This window comes from Phaseolus vulgaris, chromosome 9 (genome assembly GCF_000499845.2).
Source record: "Phaseolus vulgaris cultivar G19833 chromosome 9, P. vulgaris v2.0, whole genome shotgun sequence".
In the NCBI taxonomy this organism is placed as follows: Eukaryota; Viridiplantae; Streptophyta; class Magnoliopsida; order Fabales; family Fabaceae; genus Phaseolus; species Phaseolus vulgaris.
This window is the reverse complement of record NC_023751.2, coordinates 9,322,588-9,339,964: the sequence shown is the minus strand read 5'-3', so window position 1 is coordinate 9,339,964 and position 17,377 is coordinate 9,322,588. Positions and strand designations below refer to the sequence as shown.

Here is a 17,377-nt window from a genome sequence, read left to right as displayed (position 1 = left end):
ATGAATCCACAAATGATAAAGCAAACTTGCAGGCTAACATGTCATTCTTAGAAAGAATATCAAGACAATGTTTTCTTTGATTAAGACAATACATTATTATATGGTTAAAGCTAAAATTTCAACCAATAATAAAAATTACTTTACATATATTAAGATTTTAGTTACCAAACTATTAAAAAATCATTAAATAAAAATTAATTTTAAAGATTAAAAATAATTAGTTGTTATATTTACTAAATTAGATATTATTTTAGAGATTACAAAATTATTGATTTTTAAATTAGTTTTTATTATTAATAAATAGTTTCTAAATTAGTATCTAATTATCTACTCAAGTTTTAACTACCAATTATTTAGATTTTAAATTTGGTAGCAAAAACTTTGGTAGCTAATTAGATACCAATTTAAAAAATATTTATCAATAATAGAAATCAATATAGAAACCAACAATTTTTTTAGTATCTAAAATAGTATATAATTTAGTCAACATAACAATTAATTATTATTTTTTGTTTAAAATTGGTTTATATCAAATGATTTTCTTGTAGTGCAAAGTTTAGAATCTAAACAATTAGTAGTTAAAACTTTGATAATTAATTAGATACCAATTTAAAAACTATTTATTAATAATATAAATTTATAATTTTTTTTAGTCTCTAAAATAATATATAATTTAATCAATATAGCAACTAATTATTTTTTGTCTCTAATTCTATACATTGTTTTTCTGGTGATGATCATTTCATTGACATAGGCAAGAAAAAGAATGACAAGTAAAAAAGATTTTGTAATCTTTACAAACAAGGAGTTATCATATTACTTTTGAGCAAAACCTAAATATATAAAAGAGTCAAAATAAGTTTTAAATTTTATTCTCTTATAATTTGATCTAAAGGATAAGGAGACTTTCACAATTTCTAAACTTGTTGAGGATGATTATGATATAAACCTGGTGATGTATTATTTATACATCTTTTTACAAGTTACCGTTAAGAAAATCATCATTAACATCAAGTTGCTCTAAAATTCACCATTTGTTTGCTGCAACTGATAGAATAAACTGGATCGTATTCAGTTTTTGTCATCGAAAAAAAGGTTTTAAATAATTTAAAATTTATGTTTGTGTAAACCCTTAACAACCAATCGTAACTTAAATATTTTCATTTGTACCATTAGATTTATGTTTAATCTTGTAACTCTATTTATATCCAATTAGGTGTTTTCCTAAGGAAATATTTACCAAAAACCAAGCATGATTTTGCTCTGTAATAATTATCTCCTTACTCATGTTTCTTTCCAACAATCATTCTTTACATGCCTAAGTGAAATAAGTGAAAAAGGTGAAGTTGTTTTGAGAGAAATTTTTTAAAACAAAAAGTAGTTATTGAAAAAATATAATGAGACAAATAATTTTGAATTCTAAAGAAAGACTGAACAAGAGTAGCTAAAAAACAGAAAATTTGTGTGAAAATGCTTGAAGTATTATATATATATATATATAATATTGTTCTGTTTTTAATTAATTAATACTTCTAATTAGACTAGTTAATAAGATTAATAATTTTATTTATTAGATTAGTTAATTATGATTACTAGTTAAAATATAAATTTCAATATTTAAAATTTGAATTATAATACTATTACATATTTATATATTTTTAAATAAAATAGTACAAATTAAAAAAAAAGTTGGTAGATATTGTTAACCTATACTTATTAGGCTTTTAGTTGTAATAAGTTAGCAAATTGTAATTAGATTTTTAACTTAATTGATCTACAACCTAACTTGTTAACATATTTCATTAAAAAAATATAAAACTTGTTATGACTTCAAATGTGTTGAGATAACATTACTAATGTCAATCACCATTGGAGGTATTGTCCATCCTTGCAGGTCTTGAAACTTAATCATGATTTTGTTTTTAAAAGAAGTCTCGAAGGGTTAAAGAAAGAACATGTATTTATATTTTCCTTGACATCAATTAATGTTCTAATCTCAAATTTGTTGAGATAACATCACTAGGATCAATTACCGCATCTGAAGTATTATCCATTTTGAAATTTGGAGTTTCAACATGATTTTATCCTTACAAGGTGTCTCGAAGGACTAAGAGAGAAAGATATTTTAAATTTCTCTTGACATCAACTCCTAAGTGTGCACTGTGAATAAAAACCAAAGGGTTTCCTAACACAAACACATGTAATGCATTTAAATTATCTTTTTAACGATGTGTTTACTTCCACATGAGTATTGTGCACGACGATAAAAGATCGTTGATACTAAGCGAAAATGCGAACGTAGAAATGCATAAAAAGTGGATTTATTCATCTGCACTGTTGCACCAAGAAATGTTAGAAAAGCAAGCTGGACCATGAGTATTACCTTCTTACCCTTATTTTTGAACCAAAACCACGTCAACTCTATGTCATACACATTGAAAATTGATTATGGAATATAAAGAAAGGAATCCATAATCGATTAAGACTTGTTTTTGTATGGGTAATAAATTATGTTACATGAACACAAACACCAACTCCACAATTGATTATGCACTATTTTTTGGTGCGTAATTGGTTATCTTCTTTCCATAATTGATTATGAAGTATTTTTTACCTAATAATTATTATTTTATTATACTATATTTCATATTTTTAGGATTTTGAATATTTTATAAATTTTAAATATTATATTTTTATTTAAATATGACATTAAATATGTAGGATTTGTATTTATTTAGGATTTTGAATATTTTAGGAATTTTATATATTTTTATTTTTATTTAAATAAGACATTAAATATTTAAAATTTGTATTTATTTAGGATTTTAAATATTTATAAATTTTATATTTTTATTTAATTTGGACATTAAATATTTATAATTTTGAATATTTCATAAATTTTATATATCTCATATTTTTATTTAAATAGAACATTAATTATTTAGGATTTCAAATATTTTCAAAAAATTATATATTTTAAATTTATTTAAACAGAACATTAAATATTTAGGATTTTGAATATTTTAGAAATTTTATATATTTCAAATTTTTATTTAAATACGACATTAAGTATTTAGGATTTGTATTTATTTATATTTTTTAATATTTTAAGAATTTTATATATTTTAGATTTTTATTTAAATAGCACATTAAATATTTAGGATTTTGAATATTTTAAAATTTTTATATATTTCAGATTTTTATTTAAATAATTCATTAAATAATTTAAGATTTGTATTTATTTTAAATTTATATATTTTAGATTTTTATTTCAATAGAACTTTAAATAACATTTTTGACAAATCATAAATATGTTTGGACAATTTCACATTTTTATTGAAATTATTTTTTACAAAGTATAAGAAATAATACTTTAATTAAAAACAATTATAATAAATAAATAAAATTATTTTTTCATTTTTTTAAATAGAATGGTAAATTTGTAATATTGTAAATAACTCGTATTTTCAGGGTTTTTTCACAAATAATGTAATTTTACTTCATATTTCCTAAAATGGACAAAAGAAAAATTATTTTGAAATTGGACAAATAAACTATTTTAGTTTATATTAAACTGAAGTATGTATGACTTCAGTTATATCATTGTACCTCACTTCTACTACTTGCCTAATTTTAGAATATTTTTTTATCTATTTAAAAAAAAAATACCAAATGGAATTACACTATTTAAAGAGAAAAAACTATTTTCTTTTCAAAAATAATTATTTAATGATACTAAAAATAATTTACAAAATTTAGTTAACTTAAATCTACATAAAATACATCATATTTTATTATTTAAGTATTTTTAAAGACAATGATAATTCTATAAACTTAGATTTTATACCTTTTAATTTATTTTTTTCATAATCATCTGATTTTTCACAAATTTTAATAAAATTGTCTCACAAATTCATTCTAACGTGATAATCCAAATAATCTTTCTTCAAACTTCCTTCTCACATTTCCACTCATTCAAATCCCACCATTGACTCTCTAATCTAAACACACCTTAAAAAAACTCATATTTATGTCAATAGTCATTTCATGAGGAAAAACAATATGCAAGTATAAATGTTTCACAAAATAGCAATACTAATTTTTAGAAAGTTCAGGAATCAAAACGTAATTTTTCGAACTCTCCAGATCAAAATATACGCGATTAAATGTTGGAGGGGTGGTGTATTTCCTAAAATTTATGTTTGACAAAACATTAGCAAACTTTTAAATTTAAAACCATGATTTAAACAAGAGTTAAAAAATGATTTTTTTCTTGAATAACACGTACTTGAAAAGTTATAATCCAAACATGATATGAAACAAAATTAACTTTGAAATAAGGGCTGATTAATTATTACACTGCATGAAAGGGTTGTCGGCATGTCGATTAAGCAGTAACAATTCACTGTACTACCTAAAACTAGCTAGGAACAAAAGGTGGAAACATTGAATCATTAATGTTTTGTGTGATGGTTTTGCAACTACAGTGGCCATTAAAGAAACAATTTCTCAGTTATCTCTCTTTTTCAGTACTCTTTGTGAAGCTTTATCATAATTACTCTTGTTCTTGCACTTAATCAGGCATCTACAATAAGACAGATACCAAACACTTTTAATTAAATTCGCGGGTGGCTACTAGATTAAGGAAAGTGTAGGGCTAGTAGACAACAATAATAAAAGAGTTAATAAGTAATTTGAAAGTAACTTGTTGGATTAAATGGAAGCAGTGGATAGCATCTTTTTGACTTTCTAGGGTTTGTATGGTTCTCAAGGAGACAACCACACCCCTTAATTCTCCACCCTAATCTCACTTCGATTGCCACCAAGATATAATCATTCTTATTTTATCAGCTACCTACAAATTTTTGGCCCACCAGTTTAAGTAATCCTTTAATCTTAACCGTCCGTCTATGTATGACCATGTAATCCATGTTCATTTGTTTTACTTCCTAGAAAATTATCATCACTACTTAATCTGAAAGCAAGGTTGATATCAAAAGTTTTAATTGTGATTATTTGAGAACTAGTTCAATGGCCCGTTTCAAAGAGTAAAACTTGTGATGAAGATGCTTGGAATTAATTTCATCCAAGAGTCCTAATTATGGTGATAAAAAATGAAAATTAATTAATTAACACATATCTTCATCTATTATAGGAATTGATTCGTTATCGAGTTTATTATTCACTGTATTTAGTGATATCTAATAAGTCTTTTTGTACTGTTTAACTTAAGGTTGAGTCATAATAGGCTTTTGCCCTAGTATCAACATATCCAACGTGATGTAGCATCAAAACGTAAATTAACGTTTTAATTGTAAATATCTTCATTATTGTTATATATAATGAAGAATAATTTTATTACTATTTATTATTCGATATGATTTTACCGTTAACAACATAATCAATAATTTATCTACGTTGTTGACAATCAAAATTAATGACCATGAGTAATAAAAGGATGTATTTAAGCCATGATATGAGACAAATACACACTTAAAAAAGGAAAAATAAGATACAATTAGAACTGATTTATGAAATCATTATTAGATCAAATCAGAAACTTGGATGAGATTTGTTTCATAAATCTTTAAATAATTCATGTTTGACTATTTTGTGACCCCTTGAATAGAAGAATTATAATCTTCTTTGAAATTATGGGGTCCTAATTAGAACTAGCAAAATGACATACCGGTTTGGTGCAAATTGCGAGTTATGATAGACAAGGACAAAAAGTAAGAATCCAATTAAAGTTTATTAAACGAAATCCAAAAAAAAATTGTCATTGGATTAAGCTGAATATATGGTCTTAGACTAAGAAGTTAAACAAACAAGGTTTACATTTCATTGGAAAGATTTTAATTCGTTTGTCTAATCATGTATTTACGCCAAATATTATATATATATTTTTAATTTACGATAATAAATAATGTCATATAGATAGAGTGGAGTTACATTATCCTAATCCATGTAATAATTGCTTCACATAAAGATGACGATGACAATTGCATTCAACAAGATGGAGAGTATGATCTCCCATATCGTGTTCCTTTTTCTTTAAATTTCTTGGCACAATTCATTTCTTGATTTTCTTGGTGTTTTGTGGGATCTACATAAAAAATGAAAATAATTTCTTTTAATAAACGTTAAATTATAAAATCTATTTTATTAAACTATACCAAGAAAATGGCTAAAAGTATAATCATTCAATAATTATTAGGAAAATATTTTAAAACATAAATAGATATTGAAGATGAAGTACGACCCTTATCCGAAAATATGTGTTTGTGGATTTTTGTGCCTGTCCCCATTTGTATGAGGTAAAAATCTTCAAACTCCCTGAAATATGACGATAATCCTCACAATAATTCCACGGAAAAATGAAAATCTTCACCTCCCATGACATGGTGAACATTATTAGTTTAGTTTAATAATGATAACATCTCTTAATTCTTGTGACTTGATCTTACTCTAATATCCATAATGTAATGATATAGCTATTTTTTGTTTTGTTTTGTTCGTGCAACAGTGGGATCCAACATCTCTTAATTCATTATTATCTTACTCCATAACATGTCCAAGTGAATACAAACACTATTTATCGGGAGTAGCGAACAGAAAACAACAACACTAATCATATTATTATATGGGGAAGCATAAATTAGTTAAGAAGTTGGTTCATTTTAAAAGTTAAGGTCCCATGGGGTTGTACATAACATGATTGAGATATACATCTCAACAACCGTTAAAATGACTTACTCACTGAGAGTACAAAGGAAGGAAACATAGATGCATGCAAGAGTATTGTACTAATGTTTGAATATAATATTTTGATAATATTAAAAAGTATTTTAAATTTAATTCAATTTACACAATTAAATTTACCCCGGTTATATATTATGAAATGTTTTAATCTTTACTTAATACGAGATCTTCAACAAATTCTCCTCATACCGAGACGGTTAATAACTTGTACGTGAGATTATATAATAGATGATCCAATAACGATCCGGATGATTTAGTAAATCTAACCAACTCTCATTAAAATAGATTTTATATAATTTTAACTCTGATATCATATTAAAAAATAAATTTTAATTTAACGTAGTCTTATAAAATTAATTTATAAGATAAATTTTACAATACTAAAAAATATTTTTATATGTAAGGAATGTGAAATCTTAAATGGACAGGTGAAGATTATGTAATTTTTTTGTTGATGGGAACAAAAAAGTATTTTTGGGTATAAAAGGACGTTTGTAAGGCTAAATTTGGCATGACATAATTTGCCCATGCCCTGCTAAATACAAGGTTGGATGAGCTGGGGAAAAGGGGTGACAAGGAAACCATGTTTGCTTCAACAGTGCTTCTCAATTATAAAGACAATAAAAACAATTTATGGGTCCTTTCTCACCGTTGACTAATTCCTCATTCATGCTCCTTCATTCTTTCCATAAATAATAATCAATAATACACTTTTTTTCCCAATCAATTCAACCCTAAAAAATTCATAAAAAAACAAACAAAATCAACCCTACAATAGCCTGGATCCTCTTTGAGTAGGTATTACTGAAGAATTTCCGGGTCAAAAAATCGTGCTAGCTATATTCGGTGCAAGTTTAGAGTATTTTGTTCCAAATCTTTTATTATCATACTCTGTTTAATATTATGTCAAAATTTGACTGAGTATACCATTATGTGAGCACTATAGTGCACAATTAATCTAAATAGTTTGGTCATAAAACAAATCATAGTTTGTTGAAAAAACACCAAATTTAAATTTAAACTGATTAGGACTCAGCTCACCATCACCAAAAGGAGTCATTCATGATGTAAGGGAATGTACCAATCAATTAGATTTTTTATTATTAAAATCATACACTTTATTTATTTTCTGCGAAGATTACGTGATTACAGATATTTCTTCTTTTTTTTTTTTTATTGTGGGGGGTAGGTTAACCAGTTTTCCACCTAAAAGGTTTATATTTTTCATTCAGTATATAACATGTTTTTTGGATATATCCTTTATGAGTGTTTTAGTTTTAGTCTATTAGATTTAAGTATTTTTTTTAATATATTTGAAATAGTCTCAAAGTCACATACTTAATAGTACATAATATTTGTACTGTGAGTAATACCAATTATTTTATTGTATATAAACAAATTGAATAAAATAATGAGAATACACCATTTAAATAAAAGCTATATTCTTATATCTATCAATTTTATATGGTATATTAAAATTTAAAATTCAAACTCAGGTTTAAATTTCATTTTTCTAATTTAAATAATAATATTTTTAATATGAATGAAAGAAAATGAAAAATGTGAAATACTACAGAAAATAAATTAGCCTTCAGGGAGTTTGTTGAGAAACAAGGTAGGTAGTAAGATCAATATTTGACAGTGTCAACTTTTAGATGTGATAAATACAACATATTTATCTATTTGTTGAAATGGAGCATTTTTTTTCACCTATCCTTAATTTTTTTTTCCATATAAACAATAAATCTTAAAATTCTTATAATTTTAAGACAAGTATTTAATAAATTTATAATATAAACCTCAGTAATGATCTAGCTCCATGTCAATCCAAATATTTAGTAGCGTATTTTTCAAATTAAACTTCTATCAAATGTATTTTTTTATTACTCTTACAATAATCAAATTTAATTTATAATAATTGATGTAATCTTAATATTGCTCAATAACAATAACAATGCAAAATGTACTAAAAAAATGGTAGGTATTTTGTTGTATTAATTTTTATCAAGTGCCTGCAAAGTTTTTATTACTCCGTCAATAACAATGAAACAGTAATCTGATTAAACTATTTTTTATCTAAATAACACCGCCATCATCATTTTTCAAGAGTCTTTTAAACAAAAGTGTACTCATCATACTTCTAGTAACATTTATATAAATTTATTTAATAATAAGTGAGTGAAGAGATATAACAAACAATATTCATTAAATATGTATTTTAAAAAAAGATTATATTTCTTTTCAACTTTTCAACATCAAAATAAGCTAATCTTACACCGATTTGCATATCATAAACCATTTGCTATGTTTGGTCGTTGGAATGCAAGTCTTTCTATTGTCTCACGTTCAACCCATAAACCATTCTCTCTATCTTTTGCTTAATCGAGAATGAAAAAGACCCTCGTTTTTAACCTACAAGCATGCATATATAGTACAAGTGCATTTTATGCTTTTCATTATTTTTTGATGAAAAAAAAAATTATAGACACTTTTCAATTCTAACTTATTTGACTCTAAATGAATAAAAGTGTATACAATATTTGATTTAAACACATAGACGAGGGTTAACAAATTATTAATAGTGACCCTTCTTGTATCATTACTCTCTCAATGAAAGAAAAGAAGACATTTTCTATAAAAAGAAATACATTATACAAAAATATTTAATTCTGGTTCACCCTTTTTGATAGTGATAGATGTTTGATATATATAGTGATAGAATATGTGTCATTCTAACTATATTAGATGTAATCAGCTTTATTCTTTTAGACTTACTTTTTGACAAATTAACTTTGAATTCCAACATTGGTTCAAAAGTTTTTAACACTGTCTTGATTATTAAAGACATGTCTCCAAGAAAAATGGTATCCTCAGCAAAAAATTGTAGTTAACTAATTTCTATACTTATAGCCTTTCTAGACTCTCTTCTCATATGTCTTTCTCATCATTCCACCCAAACCTTCATCAAGAAATCCCCTTGTTTGAAATCCCTTTTCATCTTCAAATCACTCAAATTAGCAAATGTATTCCTTAATCTAGTTTATCCATTTTTTTTTATGAAATCGAGCATGTATAACAAGCTTATAATAATTAATTTTAATCATTATTTAATTTTATAAATTTCACTTATAATATAAAGTTTATTTCTATTTATATATTATAATTTTTTTTTTGAATTTCTAATAAATTTTGTTGGCTTGCGTATAACTTCATACACACTTCCAATTTTTAAAATACCTTCCATAGAATTTGTAGGGAGAAAAATGTTATAATAGCATTGTATCACTTGTTAACTTGGGTTGGAAACAAAAGTAGTAAAATGTGTTGTGATAGGTTGACATGTTCATAATTATACAATAATAGCACAACCATTCACTTTTGAATGAAAACATGATTTTGTAAAATTGAAAACTTTAAGAAGAGCAGGAATTAACTGCACTTTAAATAATTTATTAATTATTATTAATTAAGAAAAACAGGGTTATTTACTACTGGGTCAGAGATATGCAAAAGCTACAGGAATTGTCGTTTTATTTTAGTTTTAATTTATCGAAATTCATTAGCACGAGAATGAGACAGAGCGAAGAGTAGCACAGAACAGAGAGATAGAGAGAGAGGATGTTGCGTTGGGCGCTCACAGCACAAGCCTGCGCAGTGTTTCTCCCAATCTCGTATCTTGGGCCATAACCATCACCAATATCGATGACTGTGTCGTATTTTCCTGTTTTACCCTTTTCAACCTTCGTATTTTTTTACACTCCAACCGGGTTTTCTCCCTCCGACTTCTTCGCTTTTTGCACTTTAACATATTATTCACGCACATATATATTCCACTTCGTATTTTGGGTTCTGCTCTCTCATTCTGCTTCTTCATCGTCTCATCGCAACACAATATTTGGATGCTATAGTTCTTCCGTCTAAACCCTCTGAACCTCCCAACATACACAATCTTATTCTCATCATCAACACACCCCATGTAAGCACATATTTCCTTATTACTTCCTCCTTTTCTTTCCTCTTAAAAAGTTCTTTCCTTCCCACTATTCCTCTGCCAATTTCTCTTCTTTGTTAATTCAGTTGTCTTCGACGGGTTTTAATTTTTAAGGGTTTTGCAATTTCCACATACCCCTTTTTTTGAGGGTTCATTTTGATTTCTGTTTTTTTTTTTATAAAATAGTTCTCATTTCTTGATTACTCGAAAGTGGTTTGCGCTTTACATTCCCAATTGTCGAATGTAATAAGGCCAGGTTAAATGAGTGTGGATTGGGATCTATGTTGGATCTCTCGGTATCTGTTTTTTTATTAAATTATTGTTATCGTTGTTGTGTGGTTTAGTGAAATGTTTATTTTGGCTAATATTGGTTTCCGTGCTGCTTTTTTAAATGCGTAGTTCATGATCTGGGTGGCTTGTCTGGAGAGAGAAAAAAAATTTGGATTTTGACAAATTCCTGGGGTATAAAATGTTGCTTCTTTGAGGGGGTTCATGGGTTGAATTCAGAGAATCATGGGTAGCTTCAGCGAAGACGATGAATGTCGGTTTTTCGATGCTCAAGAGGATGTTGTGTCTATTGCGGATGATGAAGGGGTATCCAATGCTTTGGATTATGGATTGTGGATTCCGAGTCCAAGGAGCGTGAGAGAGCGTAGGGGCAGGTTTATGAAGAGTATGGGACTGAGTAGCGTGGATTTGATTGCCCTAGAAAGAGAAAATTCAGTAGATGTGGGTAGTGTTCTGTGTGAAGAGGGAAATGATAGAGTTGAACTTACTAGTGGGGCTGTGACCCGAAATTGTGTTGTAGAAGAAGAATTCTGTTCAAGCCGGACATCAATGTCTTGTTGGCATAGGGAGATTTCTTCAGAGGAGTTTGGTTTAGTGGATAACTCGCCGTGTAGAGATGAGAATTTGGAGCGTAATGTGGATCAGGAGGGGCTGCAGTGTAGGGAGATGAGTAATGGAAGAGATCTGGATTCAGATCGGTTGGTGGATGTGGCAGAGCCTAAGGATTCAGAGAATCCCTTTAGGGAAACGGATGCCAATGCTTCTGCTGCGAGGACAAGCCGGGTTAGAAAGGGTTGGTTCAGGAGATTGCGGTCAATAAATTGCATGGTTAATAAACATGGGGAAGGTGATTTTAGAAGAGCAGAAGGCCTTGATGAAATGCCAAGGTGCAGGCTTCCGAAAGTTAAGGTCCGTCAGTCCAAGAAGCCAGTGAAGGAACTTTCAGCTCTTTACATGAGGCAAGATATCCAAGCTCATGAAGGTTCGATTTTGACCATGAAGTTCAGTCCTGATGGGCAGTATCTTGCTAGTGGTGGTGAAGATGGGGTTGTGCGCTTGTGGCAAGTGGTTGAGGAGGATAGATGTAATGAAGTTGATATTCCAGAAATTGATCCATCTTGCATTTATTTTACTGTGAACAATCTCTCTGAATTGACACCACTATTTATTGATAAAGAAAAAATAAGCAAACTGAAGAGCCTGAAAAAAACATCAGATTCTGCTTGCGTAGTTTTTCCTCCTAAGATCTTCTGGTTGTTGGAGAAACCATTGCATGAGTTTCGTGGGCATAGAGGTGAAGTTTTGGATCTCTCTTGGTCAAACAATAATGTGAGTGAATGATATTAATTCAATTTTTATAATAAACTAAGCACCATACACTTAGGTATGGATGAAAGTTTGGAGAGTTGATTTGGTTTTTCATCTTCTTTGAATGCAGTATCTTCTGTCATCTTCAGTTGACAAAACTGTCCGACTATGGCAAGTGAATAATGACCGTTGCTTGAAGGTTTTCTCACACAGTAATTATGGTACGCCTTCGCTGCATTGCTCTATTTTTTTTTCAGGCTTCTTGAGCCGTCATCCTAACTTTTTTTATTATCGCAAATTATCTCACAATTTGTTTGTGTTGGATGTATTGTAGTGACGTGCATACAATTCAATCCTGTGGATGATAACTATTTCATTAGTGGATCTATAGATGGAAAAGTGCGCATCTGGGCTATTCCTGATTGTCATGTTGTTGATTGGATTGGTATCAAAGATATAGTGACTGCGGTATGCTATCGGCCTGATGGGCAGGTAACCTTTTTTTCAAAACAATTTCAATTCTGTAGAAACATAGATAAAATTAGAAATGATCTTAAGATGAATGATATTCTTTATACAGGGAGGGATCATTGGCTCCTTGGCTGGCTATTGTCGGTTTTACAATGTATCAGGTATCATCATTTTCACATATCTTAATATTTTATTTGCCCTGGATAATGTCATTTGGTAGATTTCCTTATGATTGTAAAAAAGTCAGTGTTGAAATTATGCTAAACTTGATTCTATAGATGCTTCCGATCTATTTATTTCTTAAATGTTTGATTTATTGTTACTTCTGATCATGATAAGGAGGGAAGTAATAAGATTCTTTATGCCTTGAAATGCCAATCAAGTTATCATTGGGATGTTATGAATTTCACTAGCTATATTACAATTACAACCATATAGGACTGGAACTTGGCCTTTAACTCTTCTGATTTTCATTTTTGCTTGATCCAGAGAATCGCTTGCAGTTAGATTCCCAACTATGCTTAATTGGTAAAAAGAAACTTCCTGGCAGAGGGATTACTGGGTTTCAGGTATTTTCTTTTCCGTCTTTTGTTTATTGTAATAAGTGAGTCGTATTTTACTTTTTCTCATGAATTTTTGGTTTTCTATATAATTTTACTTTTTGTCTTGTAAACTGATTATCTGTTATTTATTTCAGTTTCTTCCACAAAATTCTAACAAAGTTTTGGTCTCCTGTGCTGATTCACAAGTCAGAATCCTTGACGGTCTTAATGTGATTGGCAAATACAAAAGTATGGCCTTTTGTCTAACTCCTATATTTATTGATAGTTTTTTCGATCGGCTTGTTCAACTGTCATTCTTTAGTTCCTAAAAACTTAATTCGTATTAATTTTGAATTTTATTTCATGTTATATTATTACTAAGATTCTTTTATATTTTTGTTCCAGGCATTAGCGCAGGGAGCCCAATGGGTGCATCGTTTACTTCTGATGGGAAACATATTCTATCAGCATGTGAGGACTCTAACGTATACCTATGGAATGTTAATTCCCAAGAGTCTAATCCTGTGAAAGCTAAGAAGATTACGTCTTGTGAGCGGTTTTACTCAAATGCATCTGTAGCAGTACCTTGGCATGGTTTGAAATCTATAAATATTGAAAATGAACATCAATTGGATTTGTTGGATAAAGGATCATCTCAAGTTATGCAACTTAATCCACCTGCTTCCTTTTCTCTGAACCAAGAGTTTATTTTGGAGTCTTTTCCGAAGGGGTCTGCAACTTGGCCCGAGGAGAAGCTTCCTGTTTCAAGCTCCAAGGCTAAAACATCGGTGATTCACAAATCCGAATACAATTTCTTGAAGTCTTCTTGCAAGAGTACCTCCTCTGCTCATTCGTGGGGTATGGTCATTGTCACAGCTGGCTGGGATGGCAGGATAAAATCATTCCACAATTATGGGCTACCCATTCCCGTTTGAAATGAGGTGACTTTTCCTAGGTTGGAGAGTAGAATCAAGATTCATTCATTCCTTTTCGTGGACATATTGTCCTTGGAAAATTCCATGCAGCACGGCCATTTTGTGAACGATGTTAAATTTGGCAGTATCAGTAAAAAATCAGGTTGTGGTAAAAACCTTTAGCAGGAATTACAGTTCAAATGAGTGGTGAACACGGGCATTTGGAGGGTGGTCCCCTTTCAGATTTCAGGGGATTCATATTGCTCATTGGTTCATGACAAGCGGTGGCACTATTATGGTTCTAATGTAACCCTGCTTGAACTTAGCAAATGGCCAAGTTTTAGCTTGTCTTGGCACCCAGTGTAAATTGCCTTTTGCTGCACAAGAATCTGCTGACCCCTAAAAGAGATGCAAAGTCATGTGTTAGAACTTGGGAGGGGGCCTATGAGATATTATTTTGATATGTTGTGGGGCTATTATTTTCCTAAGATGAGAGGATGAGAATGAAGAGGTAGTGGCTGAAGCTCTCACTGTGATCAAAATGCCGGGGGTTGTTGATGATTTTACTATTGGCAGGACTAACTAAATGAATCTCTTTGTCTGCCAATCTTGCCGTCCATCTCATGGTAGGGCCTCATGTGCCTGGAGTTGATGCTTTCAAGTGTGGTGAGGATGTGTGTGGCGGTCATTTCTGTTTGAATACCTGCTTTTAGCTGCCTGTTGCTGCAATCATACAAACAGTACGAACAACCAATCTGGTTGCTTTCTGTTTAGTGGCTTCAAATCTACTTGACTGTCAGTCTTTGGCAACTGATGCACTGCTGACAATTATTATTACTCAGACATTCTGAATATGGTCTCAATTTTAGACTGACATAATTTTTTTTTATTTGAGTTACAACTGTCTTATCCCTTCTAATTTGACACCACAATACTATCTCCATTCTACTGTAGGCAGATTTGTACATTTGTAACTTATGTAAGTAAAATTTTGTGGGCTTGGTAGAAATACAATTAAACACGAGTTCTTTGTATGATGCTTCTTTCTGCTTCCCCTTTTGTAGTGTTTTTAGATTTTTGGATTTGCAATGATGACGATGAATCTTAGAAGTTAATGGTTATAATTTTCACATCTTAAATATGATGTCTCAGTTCTCAACGAGTTTTCAAACACGTTTCAATTGATGTTTCAAACATCACAAACGACTTTACACGTACATAACACACTTCCAATGTAAAATTTGTGGTTAAAATTATTTTAGATACGCATTTCAATTTTTAAAATAAACGTTATATGGGCACCTGAGAGATGAAGAAAAGAAACCTTTTTTTTCTTGTGAAATACTCACTGTTTCATCAAACCAAAAGGCCAGAAAGAATCATGATTGTTAGACTCTAGCAATGCCACGATGAAAGTTTAATTAATCATGATCTACTTTAGTGAAGGGACTTGAGGGGAATAAGTCACAAAAATTGGAGCCAATAGATTTCGAAGTGACTGATTGGTACTTTTGTCCCTTGTCACAAAACAGTTGCATTGCTTTGTCCTGCCCTCAAATTATAAGCCTCTTTTGGTTTTGATTGCTCGTTCATATGAGGTCTATGCTTCATTCAGTTCTGTGCTGCTGTTCTGTTATGTGGCTCAAGAGTTAGAGGAAGTCCTTATAAGCAAATGTGTCTTTCCACTTCCTATTTTTGATGTATGAGTGATTTAATTAGTATTGAAAACACGTAATGACAACTTTGTGACTACAAAAAAGTACACTATTTTCACATTCACCTGTTTAAGAGCCCAATTCATGAACATGCCCACACATTGCTGATGCAATATTGTCTTCCCTGCATTTTGTAATGTTATTTGCTATTTCAAAAGTAAAATACTTTGGTATTGGGAAAACAGAATGTGTGACGGTCACATGGAGGCTACTTATCATTAGTTTAATCTTTGCTATGAATGATTAGTAGCCTTTATTCACTAGTGCTTAAAGGTGGTGTTTGGTTTGTTTCCTGTTTCTATTTTTAGGGGTCTTTTTTATCAATATACAAAATGTAGCACTACTTTTTCCTTTTCTTAATTTAAAAAATTTGAAAAGAAAAGTTACAATATTAAAACCTCGCTTCTATTATTTTTCTCACTGTATCTTGCATTTAGAAGACAACATAAAAGAAGTAATTTTTAAATTTCATGTGTTTTGACACCTTATGGTGTCACAAAAATTACCTTATTTTTCTACATGTTAAATGACGAATAATTATACTTTTTGTTTTCCTTTTCTGTTGCAGAAAATTATACACACAGCAAACTTGGATGCAGAAAACCAGCAGTGAAGAATATCCTGATAGAAAAGGGCAACTTGCAAAAGGGAAAAATCAGTGAGAAAGAATATTTGAAAACTTACTAAAAAATAGGAGCATTATTTGAAAGAATATTTATGTTGTTTTAAAAATAGCATACTGAATGTGAATTATATAAATTTCAGACAGAAAACTGAGTTTTGTAGTGTTGGAACACTCTGTATGGTCTATAATTGTAGCAAATAATATTTAAAAAGGGAACAGAGGCACCTAAAACATGATATGGTGATTGAAGAAAAAACGTCTTAATACATTCACAGACCAAAACCTTTGCAGAGGAAACAAAAGATGATGAATTAATGAAGGTGATTGGAGAAACTGTAAAGCAAAAACAGGCAAGCCAAATCAAATGCACATGGTTGTGAACATTATGAGCAGATAATAGACCCAAGAAAGGAATCGAATCAATGACACAACGATTGGGGAAAAATGAATGATTAATTTTAGAGGGAGTGTTGGGGTTTGCTGCAATCTTAATCAAAGCAGTTTTCATTTTCAAATTCATGAGTTGGGTATTGGAAAACCTGTATGATATGTGTATTCCTATTCTTTTGAATTTTTTAATGTGTGACAGTTTAACCTTTTGAGATTAGGCCAACCATGGTAGTACACAGTGTTACCCACCAAAGAGCACTGGTGCAGAGAATCAAATGCTAAAAGCTGTGTTAATCAATGAGGAAAAGACAAAAAGCATAACTTTGGATTAACTTAGCAGAGAGATATGTTTGGATAAAAATATACATACA

The 17,377-nt window shown here is 29.7% G+C and overlaps 1 protein-coding gene across 1 annotated transcript; it reads left to right on the top strand.

The window, feature by feature from the left end:
- Positions 1–10,320: 10,320 nt before the first annotated feature.
- LOC137820987 (uncharacterized) lies at positions 10,321–15,310 on the top strand. The gene is made up of 8 exons (XM_068625364.1): positions 10,321–10,738; positions 11,153–12,370; positions 12,480–12,570; positions 12,684–12,841; positions 12,930–12,981; positions 13,310–13,389; positions 13,518–13,611; positions 13,768–15,310. The coding sequence occupies exons 2-8, from the start codon at positions 11,267–11,269 to the stop codon at positions 14,295–14,297; spliced, it is 2,109 nt and encodes a 702-aa protein (XP_068481465.1). The 5' UTR covers positions 10,321–10,738; positions 11,153–11,266; the 3' UTR covers positions 14,298–15,310.
- Positions 15,311–17,377: the final 2,067 nt, after the last annotated feature.